We start from the raw sequence: 22,344 nt of genomic DNA on the forward strand, positions 1-22,344 counted from the left end.
TAGGGTTTCTTTTTTAAATATTAAAAAGAGTAAAGGCTCTATCAAAGTATTTTCTTTTAATTTAAGGGAACTTCCCCAGCAGAAAACAGTTCTGTACAGACAGTGCAATATGTTCTCCATCCACACACAGGAAAGGTTTTCCACCCACTTCCCCAAACAGCTTTCACTCCCCAAGAGACAAGAATTGTGCTTCTGGTAAGCTTTTCACAAGCTCTGGAAAATGTAATTTAAGCAAATATTTTTATTACCTATGGGTAAATATCCTTCTGTAAGCAAAACTATCATTCCTATTCCTGTATCATATTTCCAGTACAGTCTTGTAGGTAAAACTTACACTTATTTCCTGTGCAGTAACACTTTATGTGGATACAGCCTAACCGGGTTTGGCTTTGACTTCTAATAGAGGCTATGGGGGGAAATACAATAAAATACAATATCCTATAGGCAAATTGAGTGTTAATTCTGTATTTTTACAGCTGGTGGTTGTGTGGTTGTTTTTTTTTTTGTTTTGTTTTTTGTTGTTGTTGTTTTGGGTTTGTTTTTTTTTTTTTGGAGTGGCAGAAGAGAAGAAGAAAAAAAAAAAGCCCAGGCAGACTAAGAGAAGCACCACACATGAGCTCGTAACATTCACCCCACAAACACAGGTACAACAGGAACTTCAGCAAACTCACACCTGTACTAATAAGGAAAATCAATGTCATTTTCAGCAGACATCCCCATGAATTGGGAAAAAAAAATGCACTACTTAGTTTTAAGCAAAACCTTTATTTTAGCTCATAGGCTTGTTTGTATTAAAACCAGTTACTTCAAAATCAAATTCACATAAAATTCAGCATGTAAATGAACTGAAGTTGTCATTGGTCAGGATCAGATTCTGAAAGACAAGGGCTCCGAATGACATTTGAACAACCTTGGGTGGCAACAGATAAAACTGGGAACAGCAGCAGGAGCAGCTCCTGCTTTCCAGGCTGAGGAAGCAAAGTGCCCCCTCCTTCAGCAGATTTTAAAAGACCAGCTGCACACCAGGGCCTTTTAATAATTTCTCCATTTCCCATAAATTCACTCAGCAAGGACTGAAAACAGCAATATCCCAGTTTAATCTGCTGCTTCACAGGAGTGAATTCTCTCGAGTCTTGTTAGAGGCACTGCTATTTTCTGCCAGCAATCAAAGCACTTGTCTTAAAACAATTTCCTTACAACACCAACAATCAAGCTACATTATATACACTTCAATTGTACAATTATCTTTAAAAAATGCCCGTGTACAAAATAGGTTATTTTATTAAAAAAAAAATTACATGCTAGATTTCAATTACATCAACATTTTAAAATAACTGAAAAAATTGATAAATAACATTCCAATTCATTAGGAACACTCCTGCAAGCAAGTCCAGAAGTATCTGCACTTTATTTAATATTCTAAGAAGCTTTTTAGGGCAACTTGTGCTATAAACCTCATGTACAGTGGGTGAAAAGCTCTTACTTGTGACAACAGAATAAAAGCTAATTAATGAAGCAAGAGTATTTCAGTAAAATTATTCTACTTATGAAGTAAATACCACAAGGGCATCTCATTTACAGCCAGTTAGACAAAGAACACAGCTAGTGACCAGAACACATACATTAGTTGAAAAGTCAAATATATACAAAAATATATTAGAAAGTGGTTGAGTTTAACCACAGGCTCATGTAAAAAATGTTGTTTTAAATAGCAATAGCAAAAAATAGCTATTTCTCTATCGGCAACAGTACAAAAGGCAACACCTACATATGAGGTAGCAATGCCAAATTAAAAACAAAAAGAAACCAAAAAAAACAACTTTGGATTGAGGAGCATTTCCTATATTTTCATAGCATATCTGTCAATACAAATATTTAAATGAACACTTCAATTGTTTCAAGAATTAACTACATTAATTTACAAAACCCTTTATTCAATTAACATTTTTTAAAAAATTACTGGAAATTGGTTTAGTTACTGATTTCTCCTGTTTCTAAAAAAGCTGTTGCATTTTTCAAACCCAAACACTGTACAGCAAAAACGTGGAGGCTTTATTATACACACTTGGTAAACACTATGGTACATTAAGACTTAATTTACAAAGATCAGAAGAAGCCAGCTGTGGTCATTTTATCATTTTGTGCCCAACAGGCAGACACTGCACACTTTTTACCCCATGTTCAATGCTAGAGGCAAGCTGAGGGTTCCCTACTCCCTTCCGCAGGCACAGCAACTGTTTGAAGTGTTTCATCTCCCTCCAGGAGTATGAGCCACAAGTATGGCTGCCACCTCTAGGGCCAGGGGTGCTGCCAGGCAGCGGCTCAGAGCTGCCCCTGGGCTGTGCAGGAACTGCCTCAACAGCGTGGGGTGGGAGATGGGAACAGCTGTGCCCCTTCTCCCAATTCCATCTCTCTGTCCTGCAGGTGCAGGGCAGGAGGGGCCAGCTGAGCCTCTCTGACCAAAAAAATGCCATCAAAGAAAAGTCAGGAGGGGAACAACCATCCAGCTGAGCTGGCTCTGGCTGTGGGGCTGCAGGCCCCTCACGTGGGTCAAATCCTCTGCTTCCAGCTCCACTGACCAAAAAGACCCTGCTGCTCCTCCAATTCAGGCAACTAAATTGGACATCTGAAGTTAGATGGTACGAGTAACACCAAAATATGATCTGGATGGAATTTCAGCATTTATTGTATTAAGAAAATAATATACTTTACATCACAGTGCTTAATTAAATGCAATAAAAAATGTAAACTCAGAATTCTAGATAAAATTTAGCTTGAAAAATTAGGGCTCAAAGAGTTTTGAAAATTCACAATTTTTTAAAAATTGAAGTCACAGTCAGTCCACGTAACTCACATCTTTGACATTTACTTGTAACTAACACCTTTGACGCACTCCAAGGTTTGGCTGGGTTTTGTTTGTTTTGTTTTGTTTCAAAGCCTAAATTACAAATGACCAAGTGCAAAGGTAAGAGGTGTGGTTTTCTCTGCAGGGAAACTACCCGTGGCAGTGCCCTGCCCCTGGGGCCCCGGAGTGCTCTAGTAGATGTAGGGGAAGATGCGGTAGGGGACGCGCTGGCAATACCTCTCCCAGGCCAGGCCGTACTTCTGCTTACAGTGGTGCTCGTCACGAGCCTCCCGGTGAACCAGCAGGCAGATGAAATAGATCACGTAGAAATAGGGTAAAATGTGATTAAAACCTGCAAAGGGAGAAAGGTAACTTAGATACAGGACAAAGATCCAGAGATGGTAGCTTTTAACGTATTCAAAGCTGGTGACACACACTTGTTCAAGGCTGAAGCATTTTATACTCCTCGAACATCAAATATTCAACAGAACAGTGCAAATATTGTGATTCATGTTCACAAGCAGAAACCAGATTTCCAGTCAAATCTCTGCACCACTGCACTGGCCCACACAAGGTTTTCTCTATTCTGGCTGCAGACATTGAGTCCAGCTTTGCTCAGAGCACACGACTTGACTTGTGGATGAAAAGAACTGGAAACGACCCAGGAATGAGAGACTGCAGCCCAAAAAGCCAACTGTATTCTGGGCTGCATCAGGAGAAGTGTGGTAGCAGGTTCTGATTCTAACTCACTATGCTCTCCTAAGACCCCACCTGAGTGTTGTGGCCAGCTCTGGGCCACAGTACAAGGAACACTGTGTATGATTTACAAACACTTCAAAGATAATTTCACTGTGTTTGATGACCTTTCTTTTAAATGTGTTTCACTTCAAGTCATTCCTGTATATGATAGCCCTTGTCTCCAAGCAAACTCCCACTTTTGAGGAACTTCAGCTGAAAACACTCACTAGCCTAAAAAAATTTAAAGAACAGCTAATTAGTAACTAAGTCCCGTTATTGAATGATAAAGTGTCAGAAAGATGACTAAAATCTTCAGTATCTGTCAAATCTGCAGCAAGTTAGAAAGAGTAAAATGGAAGAGAAAATGTGTTGCATTACTCATGACACAAAAATCTGCCCTTCAATAGGGTTACTATCTCAAATTATTACCACTTGGCATTTCAAACCTAGTCAGATGCAAAGCATAAAAGCATTTTTGCTAAAATCCACTTTGGTGTCAGAAACTCACCACAGGGTAGGGACCATGCCAGAGCCATGATGATGTCACCAAGGTAATTGGGGTGACGAACAAAACCCCACCAACCCGTGACAAGGAGCCCTTTTCCAGTTGCAGTGGGTATAAATTTCAGATCTGTCAACAGAGTATTGTGGTCAATGCAGTGATTGAAATATGTATTTAAATATTACAAAGAGCCATTGAATAAAATCACAGCCAATGGAATAAAAAATGTACTCACTGGCCAATTTGGGATCTGCTGGATTCCGTCGGAAATTGTTTTTCTGAGAATTTGCACTACGGAATATGTAATATCCAACACCTGAAAATAAACATGATGTATTTTGCATTTTCCGTATTTTCCAGTTTCCTCAGCCTCAACAAAAGCACTCACATGCCCTCTGCCACGCTTATTCCATCAAAGTCTTTCCCCCAGAGATTCAACTGATATTTTTCTGGTTCTGAGAGCTCTAACAAAATAGAAATGCCACTGGAAACCTGCATTCCATATGCTCCTTTTCTTGTTACTGACTAACTTATAAGAGATTCTGAAGAACTTTTATTTTCACATCTACTTTTACATCTGTACCTGAGTTTTTTAATGTAACACTGAGTTTGAAATTCAGATAAGGTGGTGTGATGCACTTTGTATGTTTACAGCTTTATTTAGCAGCCTGGCACTTTGTTACAGCACCTACTCCATAAACTGACCACCCATTTACAAGATCATGATAATGAAAGAACCAGGCAATGAATTATCTGGGTTTGAAATTCATATCCCCCATAATTTTCACACAGCAGCCTAAACTTGCTTTTTCCGAAGCTGCATTGAAAAAAGATGACCACAACATATTTTGAATAAAGATATTATTTTTTAAAAAAATAGAAACCCCAAAAAAAACCATTAGGTGAAGATGTAAAAATTATTTTCTGTTTTTTGGTATTGCATCTATTAAGTTGGACATTTTCTGATTTTTTCCAATTCTTTGTCATGTCTACAAGATACGGGTGGGGTTTTTTTGGGTTTCCTATTCAGGTAACGGGCAACAAGGCTTTGTTGGTGCAAATTTAAGGTTGCCTAAAGATGTGAGATCTTTTCTCAAAGCACTCAGCTTCGATGAAGAAAGATGTTTTCTACGGTTGTTTGTAACTATGGTCATCAGGAAAGGAGATGCAAACAGTTACTTTTTCCCTGGCTTCAGTAGACTGCAGCCAACAAGGTGCTGACTTTTTTTTATGAGTCACCCAGATTGACTTAAAAAGGCATCTTTAAAATTCAAAATATGTTAAGTCACTTCTTCAACTCCCTAGACAGCACCCACCTAGAGCTGCCTCTCAACAGAACAATTATGTGTTCAGAGTCTCACCTATCCTTCACTTGCTAAAATGAGGATTTATTATATTCTTTGTATTTCACAGTAGCCAGATGACGACTGCTGCATCTGAGCTAAAGCTTCACCTCCCATCTCAAAAATCAGAACTATGTTGTAACCAACAGCAACAATAACATTTACTGTAACTTACAGTTCAGAACAGAAATTGCAACAGCAATAGGCCAAGTAATTGTGGTGGGATGACCCACTAAGTAGAAGGCCTGCAGGCTGTAGACAAATGGAACCCACACCAAATCTCCAAAGGCCAGCATGAATCCAAATCCATCATGGGTGATGTCCATTGTGGTCAAAACGGCTTCCTAGAAACCAGGAGGAAGGAATTTTAGCATTTCCAAACCTTTCTTCTCTTAACATTGTAATTAGAAATGGAAACAGTTGAAGAGGATTGGCATTTACCTCATTCCAAAGAGCATCCACCACATAGAGAAGCTGGAAGCTGTTCACAAGAATCATGGACAGGGATGGCACACTGAGATTGTGGATCTTCATCTCAGCCAAGAGCATTGCCAAGTTTATAACAACCTAAGTCAGAAAAGATTTTACTTGTAAAACAAAGTGGTATTTTCTATCACACAACAGGACATTTAACACAGGTATTTTTGACCAATGTTTAAGTTTAAAATAAACTATTTCACAAGTCAGTTTGCAACTAACCACATTTCTGAAGCTGTACAACCTCAACATATGAAAAAGGGTTTTTATTTACCATAAAACAAAGAAGGCTAGAAATTTCTGTCAAGTGAATAAAAATAGTCATTAGAAAACTAGTTACGTGGAACTGGTTTTCAGCACTCATTTATAAGTATACATAGAGTATTTATAAATATATATGTATATATCTATCCTTAATATCAATTATGTGTGTGAGTGTGTGTATGTAAAGAAGTCCCTCTGTGTAATATTTAAGCAAATAAAATAACTCAAGACTATTGACTCACCCAGCCAATTAATCCTGGACGCAGTTCACAGAAGTATTTGAGGTCAAAACTGCCAATACGAGGGTTTAATTCATGTCCAATAAAAAAATCATAGATAAAATACCCTGCAGGTAAGACATAACCTCTGTTAGCAATACTCCTCCTTTTATCTGCCACTACACTCTTCCCCATAAATAAAATCCCACTTTCCACTCTTGTTCTCTCATTACAAATTTTTAAAAGACTGGTAAAAAAAAGTTTTTTTGAAGAGTATGAGCAAAATACAAAACAAAAACTACACAGATTGTATTTTAAGATGCCCTAATATTTTATTTATTAGGAGGACTAACCACTTTAGAAGTTCTCCCTGACACTTGCTCCTGCTTTATTTTCAGCCTTATCCTGAAGCTCACATCACAGTGTCTATGAACATGATCACATGGCATTAATAATTTTACACTTTCTCCATTTAATTGCTTTTGTCTGGGAAAAAGAATTCCCTTCAGCTGTGACTGAAGGGAATTCTTTTTCCCATTAATGAATGATGAATTACCCATCCATCAAAAAAGGTGGACAAGAAGGAAAACACCATGCCCTGACTTCATAATATCTGGGACTGAGTTTGCAAGAAAAAAAAGCACTTCACAGAGCAAAGCAAAAGTTGCAGGGCTTATAATAACCAGCCCTAAATCTAGCCTTCAATTTGTAAAAATGAAACTAGAGCAAACAATTGGAAAGAAATGATCCAGAATGTTCTAACTCACCAGAATTTCCACCTGGAGCCAATTCTTCCTCAGGTGCTTTCAGGGATCGGACATACAGGTAAATGCTCAGTGCCAAAGAAAATGCTGCAGCTGACACGGCAAACTGCATGAAGTGATCGTACAAATAATGAAGCTCAAATTCCAAGTATAATAAAACTCCAATAGCTGCAGCAGTCAAAATAAAAGCATAAAACCCTAAAGGATGTAGAAGAAAGACATATTAGTAAAAAAACCCACCCCAAACAACCAATTTATTGTTCCTGTTGGACCTACCTAATCCAACCTTTCTGCTTTTTTACTTCTTCCAATATTTGTCCATATTTCAGTAACATCTTGGACATCCCATGGTTCAAAGTTCTGGGGCACAGCAGTCTAAACTAAGAGACTCTAAGTCCTGAAACTGTGCTCATCAAAAGGACAAGAGGCATGAACACTCTGAATACGTCTCAATTTTTCATGCCATAGGATTCAATTTCAGATTTTAGTGGAAAAATGGACACTGACACTGCTAAAGGATAATGGCAGCTGGTCACAAGATCTTATCTGTGGGACAAATGAGACAACCATACTCTCATCTATGAATTACCTTCATATATACCTTGATACAGGTGACTTTTATGACTTAAAATGATTTATCAAGTCAAAGCTTGAAGACAAAAACTTGCATACTTTGAGAGTATAGAATCATGCAGAATGGACTGATGCCCAAACAGGAGCAGGGAGTTCTCTGCTGCCCTTAGCTAAGGATTTTCTCTGGATTCCTTCACAGGGTCACAGGGAATGAAGCTAGAAGAAACCTCTAGAGTTCATCTGCTCTAGTTCAGATGGAACCTCCTGTACTTTACTTTGTACCCAGTGCCTCCTGTCCTTACCTTTCCTCAAGAAGGCTTTTAACCTTGCTTTGAAAATTTGCTTTTAAAGCGCCAAGTTGATGGCTTTTTTTAATAATCCAAATTATGTAGCTTATTTCCTCCTTTTATTAGAACGCAGAAAGAATTGTAGCACTATGGCAAGACTAAAGAAAAAAGTCCAAAACCAAGACAGGTATGAAACAGCCTCAATGACTCACTTTTGCAAGATTTGATTCCCCTTGTTTCTATTACTCACAGCCCTATTCCAACTTTAAAATGATGCATCTTACCAGACTATGACAAAACTCAGCTTTTTAGTGTAGTATTTGGATTCCACTACTGCTCCTGTACAGTGGAATATCTTGGGGCACATAGTTCCTGATGATTACTAAACACCTTTTTCCAAGCAAAGGGTCATTCTATTTTACCAAAGATTTACAACAGAAACACTCTCTGGTCAAACTGTATCTTTCAACATTTGTATTTTATGGTGCTGAGCACTGCAAATCACACAATGGAATCAGTTTTAGAATAACCAACTGCAATGTGCTTACCATTTATCCGGTACTGCAGTCTCCTTCCATTGGAAAGGGGCAGGCCTTCTACAACCTAGAAAGAATAAAATCTTAATGTTCAACAAAGTATTTTCTGTGGGCCCTTCAGGGGTGGAAAACCAAGCTCAACTCTGCCAAAAGGACATTCAATCAAAGCAACCAGCTGGACACACTCAAACCTGAAGCTCATGCATTGCTCTAAAAAACATACACTGGACAGCAAATGAAAAAGATTTATGGTTTCAAATAAAACCATCTTTAAAATAAACCTCTTCCAAACCAGCTTGAAGAAAGGAGAACTGCTCCAATCATTGTGAACATGTACAGCAATAAAACATGATTGATTTACTCCTGAGTGTTCTCTCGGAATCTGCCAGTAAGCCTCAAGTCACAAGAGAGGGAAGCAGAGCCTTTGCCTGATATGCACATGGCTAGAATGGTTTATAGCTTTCTGTAGATGAAGATTTCATTCCAAAATGCTGGATTATCCATAAGAAACCAAATATTGAAATAGTTTGTGAATTCAAAAGTCAGATACCTAGAATTCTTCTAGAGTTCTATCAAGCAAAGTTCATCCACACTTTGATCTGAATGCCTACAAAATGCCTTCTGCCTTCTCTACTGAAAGGCTCTGAAATGTAAAAATTCCTAACCAGCTGCGCTGTTTTAAGCTTACAGAAATCTGCAGCAGCCATATTCCAGTTTGTCATGAAAAACTCATTAAATTGCTTTTAAACTCACTGGATTTAGAACATACCCCACCTTCCAGCCTAACACACAGTTTAGTTGCCCATAAAGACCCAATTGCTCCCAAGAGCCTACCTTTCCAATTGGCAGCATGTAAAACACAGCTTGAAGGAGAAACCAGAGAACAAAGATACCAAAAGCTTTCCACTCCCAAAGACTCTCAAGTGCTGGCAGAGGAGGGAAGTTCAGAAGACTCGGATCATCTTGTTTGCACATCAACAGCAAGTAGAGTACAGTAGCAGGCAGGAGAAACATCATCATGAAGGTCCCTGTAAACAGACATCGTGGCATGTTAGAAGGTATGGACAGAAAATTAAAAAAATTGTTTCAATTTTACTCTGAATTCTGCACCAAGGTCCAAAAAGCAGTTCTTGACATGACAGTACGGTCAATAAAAACCCACAAAAGGGAACTAATTTTCAACTCTGATGACAATTTGCACACATACCAATTCTTCCCCCAAACTCCAGCTCCTTTGTTTTTGTTGATACTTTCTCAATTGGTTTTACAGCCACAAAAGTCTTTTTCTCTGAAAAGATCTCTTCTTTTTTCTTGTCATCTTTCCTTGAACGGAGGCTGTACTGCTCAAGCACACGCTTCACTTCCAGGTCTGGTTTTAACTTTTGCTGTGAATGAATAAAAATAATTTACTAAAAAAAGTTTCCCAGTAATTTTACTTTATTTTAATAGAATATTTTATATTTCAGAGGGCATTACTCAACTATAAAACACCAATATACAATTATGCATGAAGAGACTGCTAAATAGGCACTGTGACCTATTAGCTCAGGATTACAGATCAGCAGCAGCTCCAGTACAGAACATCCATTGCCACCCTCCTCCCTTCCCTTCTGCCATATGCCTGGGCATTGGATAACAATCAGGACTAAGGCAAAAAAAAAAAAAAAAAAAAAAAAAAAAAAAAACCACCTCACTTTCTCTGTAGCAAAGTTTTATGTTGCCTTCTATTTCTACTTGATTATTGTATTGCCCTTTTCTAGGAATTTCTGAGAAAGCCAAGTTAGGAATGTGACAAAAAGCTAAGAGCAAATTCCATGTTCCTACCTCCAAGATGATGCAGGATGTGTCATTTTTTTCTGTAGTTTCAGGTTCACCATTGTACCTCTTGGTGTTGTTCTCACTTGGTTTCTGGTTAAAAGAAGATACAGAGTTTAAGCTTTCAGTGTCCTACATATGGCACTGTTCTGCAGAACTGAAAGTTTGGTTTTCCATAAAATATCTCTGAAGAAATAAATTCTCTCATAAAAATTCTCATGAGTCTATCTTACACAGCTCTGGGAAGACATGACTCATATGTTTTATTTCAACTATGGTTTTGTTGAAGAGAAGCCAGTCTTTCCAGTCATACAAGAGCCAACAGATAATCCTATTCCTCAGATAGAAGCCAGGACAAAACCACCAAAGATTTTTTTAACCCTTTTATCCCAAAAGGTTAAAAGTACAAAAAGTAAACAGACCAGTAGCTGCTGGCTAAAAAATTACTTTAAACCAGCTTGTGATCCACAGGCACTGGATCACACAGCTCAGAGAAGCTCATTGCAAAACAAACCCCACAACTGTTTCAGTGCCCAAGAGCAGCAATTTACTAAACCCATCTAGCTAGTTTACATTAATCTGGTTCAGTTTAGTTGAAACCTAACTAAAACTTTTCATTTTCAACAGATCAGCAGAATCCAGTTCAAGAGACTGTGTCTCAGACAAGTGAGAAGCCATCTCAAGGGCACAAGAGGCAGAAGAAATGCTGTTTGTCTCTTCATAGAGAAACATCACCTCTATTCCTCTTCACTCAAAGATCACCAGAACCATTTTTAGCACTCAACCTTCACAAAAATGCTAAGAGCAAACTTAATAAATTTCAGCTAAATACCAGACATTGGTAAACTTGGAAATCCTTACAGGTTAGTTTTTACAAGTAAACCACTTCTGTGATATTATCCATCAGCAAGGCCACATTTAAATATTCCACACCGCGTGTTTTCCACTACTACTGTAACAAACTGTATATGGTAACAGCACTCATTTTATTTCAAATCCTAATACCTGCCTGCTATGCACCAATTAGCACATCTAAAAGTAGGCTAACCTCCTTTGCCCCATTGCACCAGCAGAAGCACACGATTAGCAATGACTTCAATATTAAATATTTTAAAAAATTGTGTTTGGATTCTGAGAAGTTTGCAGTATCACCAAATTCAAGTGGAACTTTATAACTTTGGTTTACCCCTCAAGAGTTTCCTCAAACTTTGCAAACTAGAAACCCTATTTCCAAAGAAAAAAAGGCAGTTCTGGATATACTTATGCAGGTAATTATGCTGTCCAGGGAACATGAACTACAGCTGACTTTTACAATGATAAACCCAGTCTGCATAAAACCGATCTTTCACAAATAGCAAAAGTTCCTTTTAATAGAATTCCAGCAAACCCCCACAAAAATCCAACAAACAAAACTAATACCGGCAGAGCCAAGCTGGTCTCCTGAATAATGGCTTTCTTTTTGTCATCCTTGTGTTCCCTGCTCTGGGAAGCAGAACGACGCCTGCCCCTCGCCGGCCGACCGGGAGAGCGAGATCGAGAGCGGGACCTGCTGCTGCTTCTTCTGGAGGGAGAACTGGAAGAAGACTGGCTCTTCCTGTGCTTGAATGATGATTGTGACTAAAAGAAAAATGGAAAGAAAGCAAACTCTTATCTACATCCCAAAGAACAATTTTAGAAACACGGGGGGGCGGGGGGGTGGGTTGTGATGAGGACTCTGGCACACAGTTCTGTAGATCTGTCTCCTGTTTCCTACACTGATGCTCTACAAAGGCTGTTAAGAAAGAGCAATTGCAGAATACTCATTTTGCTGGCAATTCCCAAACAAGCCTGTTCCAAGTCCAACTGCTGCTGGCAATTCCTGTTGAAGCTACAGAAATTCAGGATATGGATGTAAGCTCCCAAAGTGAGCACCAAGCTGTTAAGAACACCACCTTCTCAATCCTGTGCATAGGGAAAGGAGAGCTCTCCCTGAAGCCCTCAGGCTGCTCTCCCTTCCACTATTGAGCTTTGTTAATGCATTTGACATAGCAATGCTCATCATCTGTGTGAGGCAACACAGAGCAAACCAACACTAGAACATCCCAAAGCAGCCTAATCATTTCATTATATCTGGTAACTAATTTCATAAACAGTTGACTCCAAAAGCGCTGTTTGATTTCTCTGTGAAGTCTACAATGCAGATTTCCCCATGTACAATTTCCACAGTGCCACTTGTGTAATGCAAAAAAGTTTCATGACAAAGAATGGCATTTTCCCAGCTTGAGTCTGCTAACCTGCATGCAGAAGTATCAAGTCAGAAAGTCTTGAAACAGTGAAAACAGTTGCCCACCTCAAGGCATAAACATTTTGGTCCCAAAAGAGAAGGCCAGTTACTGGGCATGGACACTGCCACCAAGAAGTGACACTATAGTTTACATAAAGTCACAAAAGCTGGCTTTAAACCCATGCAGGTTTCAGAATAGGACATAGAAATGAACTACAGTGAACATTCAAACAGGGTTTTTTCCTCCTGCATTATCAATTTTCAACTGAAACTTCTATGAAGTTTTAAAGTCCTTTATTAGTAAAAAAAAATAAAATAACAAAGATATGTAAAGAGGAAAGAATGTGTTTATATGACATGAACCTTTCAAGGGTTTGTAATTGTCACAAATACAGCAAAATACCTCATGAAGCCTTTGAGGACCTAAAGCAGTAAAAGCTATTTGCAGATGCTTTAAGTAAGCAATTGTGCTTGAGGGGCATGTAATGTTTATATTTACAGTGACATTTAACTGCATTTCCCCATTTGTTATCAAATTTTAGAGATGGAAAACCACCAAATTAATATCAGCTGACTGATTACTACCTTCGTAAGGTACTCAAACCAACTTTTCATGAAAAATCATGTTACAGAGCTCCTGAAGGATCAGACTTGGGTTTTCCTCAAAAATATTACATTTTTTTGCCATAAATAAACAGAACAACCATGATACTTTAAAGATGAGATCATTCTGAACTTCTACTCGAGGTGTCACATAAAAAGAAACTTATTTAGCACCAACTCCTTGAAGACACAGTTAACAAAAACTTGCAAAATAACTACCCACTCATAAGCTGAAGTACTGATAATTAAATACATGTGTACTCACCCTTATGTCACTTTCTTTCAGTGCAAGTTCAGTTCCATCTTTGTACTTGACAGTATAAAGATGAGCAACATCATCATAACTGGTCACTTGTACCTCATAGTACAGGACACTTCCCGGCCAACGGCCCATCACCACCTCGCCATCAGCAAACTTCCGGCTGGGCATTTTCCAAACGCAATCCCTGCAAAATAAACCAGTCACTCCACATGACGGATAAACATCAGGCTGCATTTTCCCCACTCTCTGTATCATGTAACTGTCCCCTGTCAAAGGGGACACTTACAACAAGTCTCCACTTTAAATAGGGAAAGGGCTGTGTGGCAAGAAAACAGCAGGGATCTCTTTCCCAAACCAACACCAGACAGAAGAAATGGTCTTAAAATAGAGAGAAGATTGAAGCTGTGTGTCCTGGAAAAGCATTCAGATATATCAGACTACTATCAGTACTGAACTGATATACAATCTCCATCATCAGGAAAAGCACATCTTTGACCAAAGTTACATAATGAAGCTCATCTTATCTAGAGGGAAATGCAAATTACATGGTTTTGAAGCGTCCTCTAACCCTTGTTTCCTGTGGTTCTACAGAAATGACAGAAATGATGATTTCTAAACATTAAACATTCCCAATCTCTTCAACACTTACAGCCACATCACACACTTTCTTTAATTTATTATGCCAAACACTCAAAAGTTAGGAAACTTTAGACTTTAAGCTCCCATCTGGGTTGAATATTTTTATTTTCCACATCTTTAGCACAAGGGCATTAATGCCTTTTCCAGGGGTCTGTGGGAAAACAAAGCACAGCACCAAAGCAATCACACAGCAACCTGAAAAACTAAATTCTATCCTCCTGTCTGCACCATCGGGTTTTTACTCGATACTAACAAAGCATGGTGTGACTGCTTCCCTTGGTTCACCCCACCAGGTGCTAGGAAAAACCAGAACTACAACTTAGAGAAAGTTGTTTTTAAGTGTAAAGTCCTGTAGAACTGTTTGTAAAGTGCTTTGTGTTATGTCATTGCTTTCTCAAAATAGATATCCCAAGTAGAATATACTTTTAATCTCAATGTATACTTTTAATCAAGTGAGACTTCCTTAAAAGCCTAAGGTAAAATGTACACTAACATTTGTACTGGCACCAGGTGTACAACCAACACAGAAACTCAGAGGGGATGGCAGGGACAAGACACAACTCACAAAATGTTGGTGTCAAAGCCTTTCATTTTAACTTGTTTGCTTTACAAATAAGATGTGAAGCCACACAAGCTAAGGTAAATATGAGTTTTTAACTAGATAGTCATTACTTATTAACTAACCTGCAGTGAAAAGTTAAGATTCTTGGGGAAAAAAATACTGTTAATATTCAATCACAGACCTTCACCACACGATGGGGGATGGGGCTCAGTGAGGTTTTATAATCAACATTCATTCTGGCATTTTCTGACACTGCTGTTAAATGTTACACCTGTGTAGCTCTCCAAGTTAAAAAACCAAAAAACTCAGCAGAATTCCCTCATATGGATTTTATTACTAATATTCCAAACTGCTTGAGAACAGAAACATCTGGCCATCTCCTTTACTGTGGAATATTTGAAGGAGGGAAAAAAAAAAAAGCTTTATAATTTGGTTTCACTGACACTTGCCAGTCAGAAAAATTACGAGTTCTAGTTTGTGCTTGTTAGGCACGTGCTGCTCCAGCTCTTCTGCCTTCTAACTACTGTTTCTTGTACCAGCTTCTTGTTTCTGTCTTATTCTTTCTGAATTCCTGCTCCTCTTCTTTTATCCCAGTCAGCTTAACCCCTTCAAAGTCATAGCCTGTTTCTTATGACTTACATATTTTCATTTCAAATTCTCCACTCTCTCCGTACCCTGTGTCTTGGAGTCTTCATGGATTTTCTGCCTTCTCTGCCCTTGTTCACCTAAGTAGTTCTGGTTCCTCTTTGCCACCTCTGCTCAAACCTCTCTCAACCCCCATTTCTGTCTCCTTGCCCAGTTTTCCCATGCAAAAGGCAGCTCTTGAGGAGATCCATGTCTGCTGCTGCTCTTTCCCAGGCTCCTGCAGCCACAGCTTCTTCCTGCTCTTCCATAAATAGTCTGGACACTGGAGCTCCGCTGGTGCACGCAGGGCTGTCACCAGATGTCACAGCCCGAGCCGTGAGCTCATTTCCCCTCTGCCTGCTGCACTTCCCACACCCCCAGCTGCTTCTCCTCCCGACCTGCAGCACCCCAGGCAGGGCTGCAAACCCGGAGCCTGAGCAGGACAGAGCTGGCGGATCCTCAGACAAAGTTCTAACAACCAAAATCTTTAGTGGGGTAAATCCTTTTTACAAAAGGTAACGTTTTGTCATGAAGTTGTTACTAAGGACACCTACACCGGCTTTTCCAATTTATACCAACCACTTCAGAATTCAGATACAATTTCACAGGGATAACAAAATGCAACTCTCTGCCAGATTTCAAAACCCAGCAGTTCTGTACACAAACACAAAGCCCAAAGAAAAAGTAACTTGATGATCTAATTCTTGTAAAAGGCAGAAAGACTTTCCCTTCCTCCAACTTGCTCTCAAAAGGAGATGAAGTCAGTTCTACGAAATTTAAAAATATGGTTGAAAGACCTGTTGCTAAATCAATGTCATGTAATTCAGCCTGAGGTAGATATCACCAATATGAGACTCCAAAATAATAAATAAGCAAGTGGAAATATCTTCTGGCTCAAAAGTAACGAACAATCTTATTAATGGAAAAACTTATGTATTTCTCAATTCTTTTCCTTAAATATTACAGCTTAATAATAAGCTCAAACATTAAAAATTAAAAGAAGTAAATGCAACTTCTTACCCTATCAAAAATAATCACCTTGTTCTGCACCCCAGTGCCTCCTATGAGGGAGGTTTGTAATCCTCATTTCTCATCTCCCACTTCAAAAAGCTGCACCTTTTAAAGGCAGCCTTCATCTGCCCAGATAACAAACACAATTACTGGCATCGAGAAAAGACAGGAAGACTTTAAAAAAAAAAATCGGTTTAGAGTTTACACCTTTAATTTACTGCTCTGACAAGCTCTACACACCCCTGACAATTTTCATGGTATCAGCTGACATCAGCTTAATATTCCCAGTAGTTCTGCACAAACTTCTGAATTCCCAGGACTTCAAAACACGAATCCAAAGAATGTTATCTCATACCATGAGCCCTGCACTGTTCACACACCTGTCTGCAAGCTCTGTCACTTAGTCAGGAGATGAAATCTGTATTTGGTGAACCAATACTATTTTCCTTTGGGAATCTAGAGCCTAAGAGAAAGGATCAAAAGGACTTTGTATCCTATACCAAGCCGAGCCAATTAATGCAAATCTCCCTGGAGCTTTAAAAGTTGGTAAAGAATAGAAGTTTCTGCTGACTCAAACAGAAATGAAATAATCGAAAAGAAACTTGGCTGAGAAAGATATTGCCCCATACATGCATTTCTGGTCTTCTTAATGACTCTCTCAGTAGATAAGGTGGGAAGATATTTCAGCGTGGAGAAAGTGATGAGTGTTACCTTGTAGCCACGGGGAGATCACGCCCCATCAGCAGAAGCTGGGTACACAGTTTTAAAAATAAATAAACACTAAACAAGTTTTCCCTCTCGGAAGAGCAAAGCTCACACACCCTCAGTGATTCCATTTACTAATTCTGACATCTCAGCGCTGTCAGATAACGTTCTGGATGTCAGAGGAATGCAAGAAGAAATGAAGGACAATAAAGAAAACCCTGTCCAGGCCAACAATTCACGGAAAGTTACTACTGAATTCACCAAAGAGATCTGTGCAGGACCTTGCCAGCAACACCATAACTCTCTCCACATTTCTACCTCTCCACCGCCAGAACGGTGGAAGCACCTATCCCTGTCCAAGCCGACATAACTTCCCTACTAAAAACACGCACAGATAAGCCTCGAGGCAAAAATATCAACGCATCAACCCTCGGGCTGGGAGTCGAGGACCTTCGCTTCAAAGCAGCTTTCTGCCGGAAACCCGGCGAACGGCGGGGAGGCGGCAGGAACCAGGAGTGGGCGGGCGGGCCGAGAGCGGCGGGGCGCTGTTGACAGGAAGGGCCCCACGTGCCGGCGAGGCCCGGCCCCGGCCCCGCCCCGCCCGCTCTCCGGGCCCGGGCCTGGCGCGGGGCCTCCGCCGCGGGGGAAGGGAGGGGAAGGGAGGGGCCGCGCCGCGCCGCCCCTCGGCGGCCTACTCCCGCTCGGAGCCCGGCGCCGCGGAGCCGAACAAAGCGGGGGCGCTCGGCCCCCCCACCGCCTCTGGCGCCTTGAGCGAGAGGCCCGCGCCGCCCGTCCGTCCGCCCATAGGGAGCCAGGCCCGAGCGCGGTCGCGGCGATGGGCCGGAGCGCTTCCCGCCGGGAAAGCCGCCAAGGAAAAGCCGGGGGGGAGGGGGTGGGAGTACCCGGGCCCTGCGCGCCGCCGTTCCCGTTACCTGGAGCCCGCCGGGGCCGGGCCGGGCCGTGCCGGAGGCGGTTCCGCGGAGCGGCGGGAGCGGGGCCCGGGCGCGCGGCGCTCTCCGCCGAGGGGAAACAACCGCCCCGCCGAGCGACGGCAACGGCCGGGCGCACCGCCCCGCCCCCTCGCGCGCCCGCCCGCCAACCGCGCCCATTGGCCGCGACGCGCCGTTTGAATCGCGGGGTGGCCGCTCGCCATTGGCTGAGCCGGCGATGGCGCGGGGCGCGCGCACGGCCCCGCCCCGCCCCGCCCCGAGGAGAAGGGGCGGGGGGGAGGGGAAGGGGCGCGCTCGGCCCCCCCCACACCGGCCCTCACGGGGGGTGATGGCGGAGGGGAGGGAGAGCGGGGCGGAAAGGTCGCTGTCGCGGCGATGGGGGCAGGCTCAGACCGCCTGCGCCACCCAGGCACCGCCGCCCCTGTAAACAAAACCGAGGATTTTGTTTACGGAGCGCTCGCGGAGGCGGCGAGACCGCCGAGTGCTCCTACGCTGTCCGAACAACAGCCTGTGTTCCTTCCAGCCCTGCACATCCAGCACTCTAGAATGACAAAATGTAGGGGGAAAAAAAAAAAAAAAAAAAGGCAGAAAACAACGTCCCCTCTCGCTCAAAAAGTAAAATAGAAAAGGGCGAAAAAGCGGAGGCGGCGAGTGCTCCTGCTCTGCCCGAACAACAAACCCTGTTCTTCCCGCACTAAACAAAGCCAAAATGCGGCAAAGGGGCGGTGAAAATGCCCAGAAAACACCCGATTCTCTCCAAAGGAAAAATAAAAAGGGGCAGAAAAGCGGAGGAGGCTTTTGGGGCGGTGAGACGACAGGTGCTCCTGCACTGACAGAACAACAGGTTCCAGCCCTGCGCCTCGAGCACTCGACAAAGCCAAAATGAGGTAAAAATAGAGAAATAGAAGCGCAATAAAAACACACTCACTCTCTCCAGATGGAAAATAAAAAAGGGGCTAAAACCCAGCAGCGTGTGGCGTGGTTACCCCTGTGCTTTTTGGGGTAACTTTTCCAGAAAGGCCATTTGAGTTCCTGGCCAGATTTTGAAATCAGGAAGTCTAAGCAAGACTTGAGCAGGCAGAAACAAACTGTGTTGTAAAAAAAGTTGACAAATTGTCCTGAACATTGAGGTTTAGTATATAAATAAAATTCAGATTGTTTCCAGTGTTGGGATCTTAAAAGTGGTGAAGTGCTTTAAGAGAGAAATACAGACACTTTTGTGTTCCCACAATCTTTATGGACCTCCCAAATTTTCTAAATTTGGCTAACAAGTAGATGCTTTGTCCTAATAAAGCTTCCTAAATGAAGGGAAATTCCCAAAAGACAAGACCACCATTGTCCCGTACAGAAAACTGCCAGTGCCATGCAGACACAGCAAAAATCTCAGATAAAAAAGAACCCTGAAACAATACCAACAATAAAATAAAAAATGAAAAAAAAACCCCACCCAGACCAAAAAAACCACAGCCAAAATGAACTGACATAAACAGGCCCCGTGGTAGTCATGAGCTTAACTTTGTCTGAGACATAATGCTTATATTTGGAGGGTTGTTTTTACTGTTGTTTGTCTGTTTATTTATGTTGGGAGTTAAGTTTCTAGCTAGAATTTTTGAATTAAGAATATGGCAAGCTTTTTTTTTCTCTAAGTGGTTGCAGGAAATGGGACATCCTGGATTAATTTTTTTTTAAAAATTATATTTTACTATTTATTCTGCTTATTCTTGATTTTTTAATTTTTGCAAGTAATTCTTTTTAAATTACATTTTGTATCTCCCCTATTTTTTACCACAGTTTAGTTGGTCAAGCATTTGTTGTATTTTGCACTATGTGATACAGTAAAAGATGTCTAAAGGAGGTTAAAAGTTACTCAGTCAAACCAGAGCCGCATGTAAGCATAGATTTTAATAAATGCAGTCAGAATAAATTTGGGTTTTAGTTGTGTTAAGGCAATCAGCTTTATCTGAGAGACATTTGATAATTTACTGCACAAAAGAATGCAAGTGAAGCTTGATTCCTGGCTTCAGATAATGAATATTTTGGTTCCAGATAAGATTTCTGCTTTATTTACTATTACAAAGTTTAGAACTATAATGTTAAGAGCTGTTTTCAGCAGTTCAGTCTAAATTACAGTAGATATTGCTTGGAATTAGCCTGCTTCATTTTGTTGGCAGCAGAGGCCTACAATTAATATGTTTGAATATGAAGGGTTTTGGTTGAAGTCTCATTTAGGGAATAAACTTGCCTTCGGAGAAATGGTTTGGGTTTGGGATTGTTTACTCTACTTGGATCAGAAACCTCTTGTGCCACTGAGAACTGTTTATTGCAGTTCTGCCAGTGATAATTGGCATGCATTTGAGAGATTATTTCAGAAATATCTATGGGACCATTACAGGACAACTATAAAACAGGACAAATGTGAAATCCAGTCAGCATCACCACCACCAAATGATCTGCAGCAAGTTAGGTCTGAAATTTGCCAAGATCTAATGAAGCATCTTAATCCCGCAATGTAAAACTAAGAAAATAATTCAATTCTCTAGGCTTTCATTTTAATGTGAATCCCAGAATCATCAAGGTTGGAAGAGATCCTCAATATCCCCTTGTCCAGCCATCGCCCCAGCACCACCATAATCGCCCATAAACCCTAAAAAGTTGCAAAAACCCTAAAGCTGCCAACACGAGAAGGTTGAGAAACATTCTGATAAATGGCTTTAGCAGAGGCTACGGGGGTGGGTGGGGTAATAAAATTCTGTTTCCTCTCCTGATTAGGCCTTTGCTTCGGTGGAAGAAAACACCCATGAGACTCATAGTAATGTGGTGGGTTTTATAGTCTGTTAAACAACCCAGCTATTCATATATATTCATATATATATGTGTGTGTGTATGTATGTTCTATGCATAAATGACATATATAGAAATTCATGTGTATATATATATATATATATATATATATGGTTTCTCTCTTGTAAACTATTTGGTCAAAGCATCCCAGCCTCTCCAGTGAAAATACATCTACTTTTTGCAAAAGTGGAGGAAAATTCCTGGCTGGCAGCTGTGTTCCTGACATGAAGCCAAGCACTTACCTGCTGCAGCCAAGCTGGTGATGAAGAACACATGCACTGTGTCCCATCACAAAGCATAACTGGAAGGGAAGGCAGACTGAATTCTGCATGTGAACAAAACTCTTCTCCTCTCTGCTTCTCCAGCATTGAAAAGCTGATGATCCACTTCTTGAAGGTGTTTGTGTGTGTGTAATTTCCTTCCTATTTTTTTTCAGTGGTAGAATGCTTCTTATTAAAGGAGCGGGAGATTTGGGATTAACCTCTGAATGTTACCTAACTAAATCAATAAAGGTTTTGTTTGCACAGACCTCAATAAGGCAGGGATTCCACCCTTGAGCAGGGAAAAAGTTTCTCATTATATATTCATTTATGATGTAGTGAATTGGAACTTCAAGCCGCCTATAAAGGAGCAGCCTGCTAACAAACAGTGCTGCTCTGGGCCAATTAAGTGAAACACTTGCATTCTGGGAGCTTTTGCAAAATGTTTATCTTTAGAAACAGCTTTAAAAAAATACTCAAGGCTATCAAGCATGCTGGGCTCAGCAATAAGAAGAGGGACACAGATACATGCAAACTGACTCCAGTTCTCTAAACAGGAGAAGGAGAAAAAAAAAACAAAACACATTGAAACTTTGATCTCCACAACAGTGCAATGAGTTTCCTTTTTGTATTGTATGTGAATTTATAAATAAGACTCATTATTGACTGAGGGAAGTTCATGCAATTCTCCAAGAAATGGGTTTTGAGATAAGAGTTTCAGCTACTGTATCTTCTTCTGGGCTGCTTACTTTGCCATTTTTGCAGCAGGGCTGTTAAATTACTCCAGCAGAAAGCCCTCGGGACAGTTGAGTTTCTGAAGGCTTATGGAAAACACAGACTACAGGATTTCCAAGTATTGGTAAAACAGACCCATTTCCATGTGGCAAAGTTATGTGCTTGAAGGAGTTGTAAATATTTAAACAAAAAGTGGGTTTAATTCTCGAGAAAGATAGAAAACTTTAAATTTTAAATGGATTATTCTGAATACAAAGAAAAGCCACATTCATCATTTGGGTACTTGCTGACTCACAGTTTCCCAGAAGTCTTCTGGCTTTTAAACCTGTATGCTTAGTCTTCAGAAAAATGTTTACAGAGCAGAGTGACTTCTGCAGGGATCTCCACAGGTTGGGAGGGACAGAACCTACCTTTTCCTGGTTCCTGTGTGACAACCTGCCCTGCATGAGGGGAGAAGCTTGGCCTCAACCCCCACTTCTGGCACACGAACAATTTTACATCCCTAAACATGAAGGCACTCTGGTACC

At 40.8% G+C, this 22,344-nt stretch overlaps 1 protein-coding gene across 2 annotated transcripts; it reads right to left on the reverse strand.

Moving 5' to 3' along the window:
- Positions 1 to 491: 491 nt before the first annotated feature.
- On the reverse strand, positions 492 to 18,041 carry LBR (lamin B receptor). 2 transcript variants are annotated; one of them, XM_083858627.1, is made up of 14 exons: positions 17,964 to 18,041; positions 13,494 to 13,674; positions 11,782 to 11,979; positions 10,372 to 10,455; positions 9,755 to 9,932; positions 9,382 to 9,575; positions 8,560 to 8,614; positions 7,155 to 7,349; positions 6,412 to 6,515; positions 5,870 to 5,995; positions 5,604 to 5,772; positions 4,321 to 4,401; positions 4,092 to 4,214; positions 492 to 3,197 (listed from the first exon to the last, which is right to left on the reverse strand). In XM_083858627.1, exons 2-14 carry the CDS (start codon positions 13,656 to 13,658, stop codon positions 3,037 to 3,039), a joined length of 1,833 nt encoding a protein of 610 aa, XP_083714753.1. In that variant the 5' UTR covers positions 13,659 to 13,674; positions 17,964 to 18,041; the 3' UTR covers positions 492 to 3,036. The 2 variants fall into 2 exon arrangements, with proteins under 2 accessions (XP_083714753.1, XP_083714754.1); XM_083858628.1 differs by lacking the exon at positions 17,964 to 18,041 and adding an exon at positions 15,366 to 15,570.
- Between the last annotated feature and the right edge of the window lie 4,303 nt (positions 18,042 to 22,344).

The sequence above is a fragment of the Zosterops lateralis genome (genome assembly GCF_965231275.1).
Source record: "Zosterops lateralis genome assembly, chromosome: 3".
NCBI classification, from domain to species: domain Eukaryota; kingdom Metazoa; phylum Chordata; class Aves; order Passeriformes; family Zosteropidae; genus Zosterops; species Zosterops lateralis.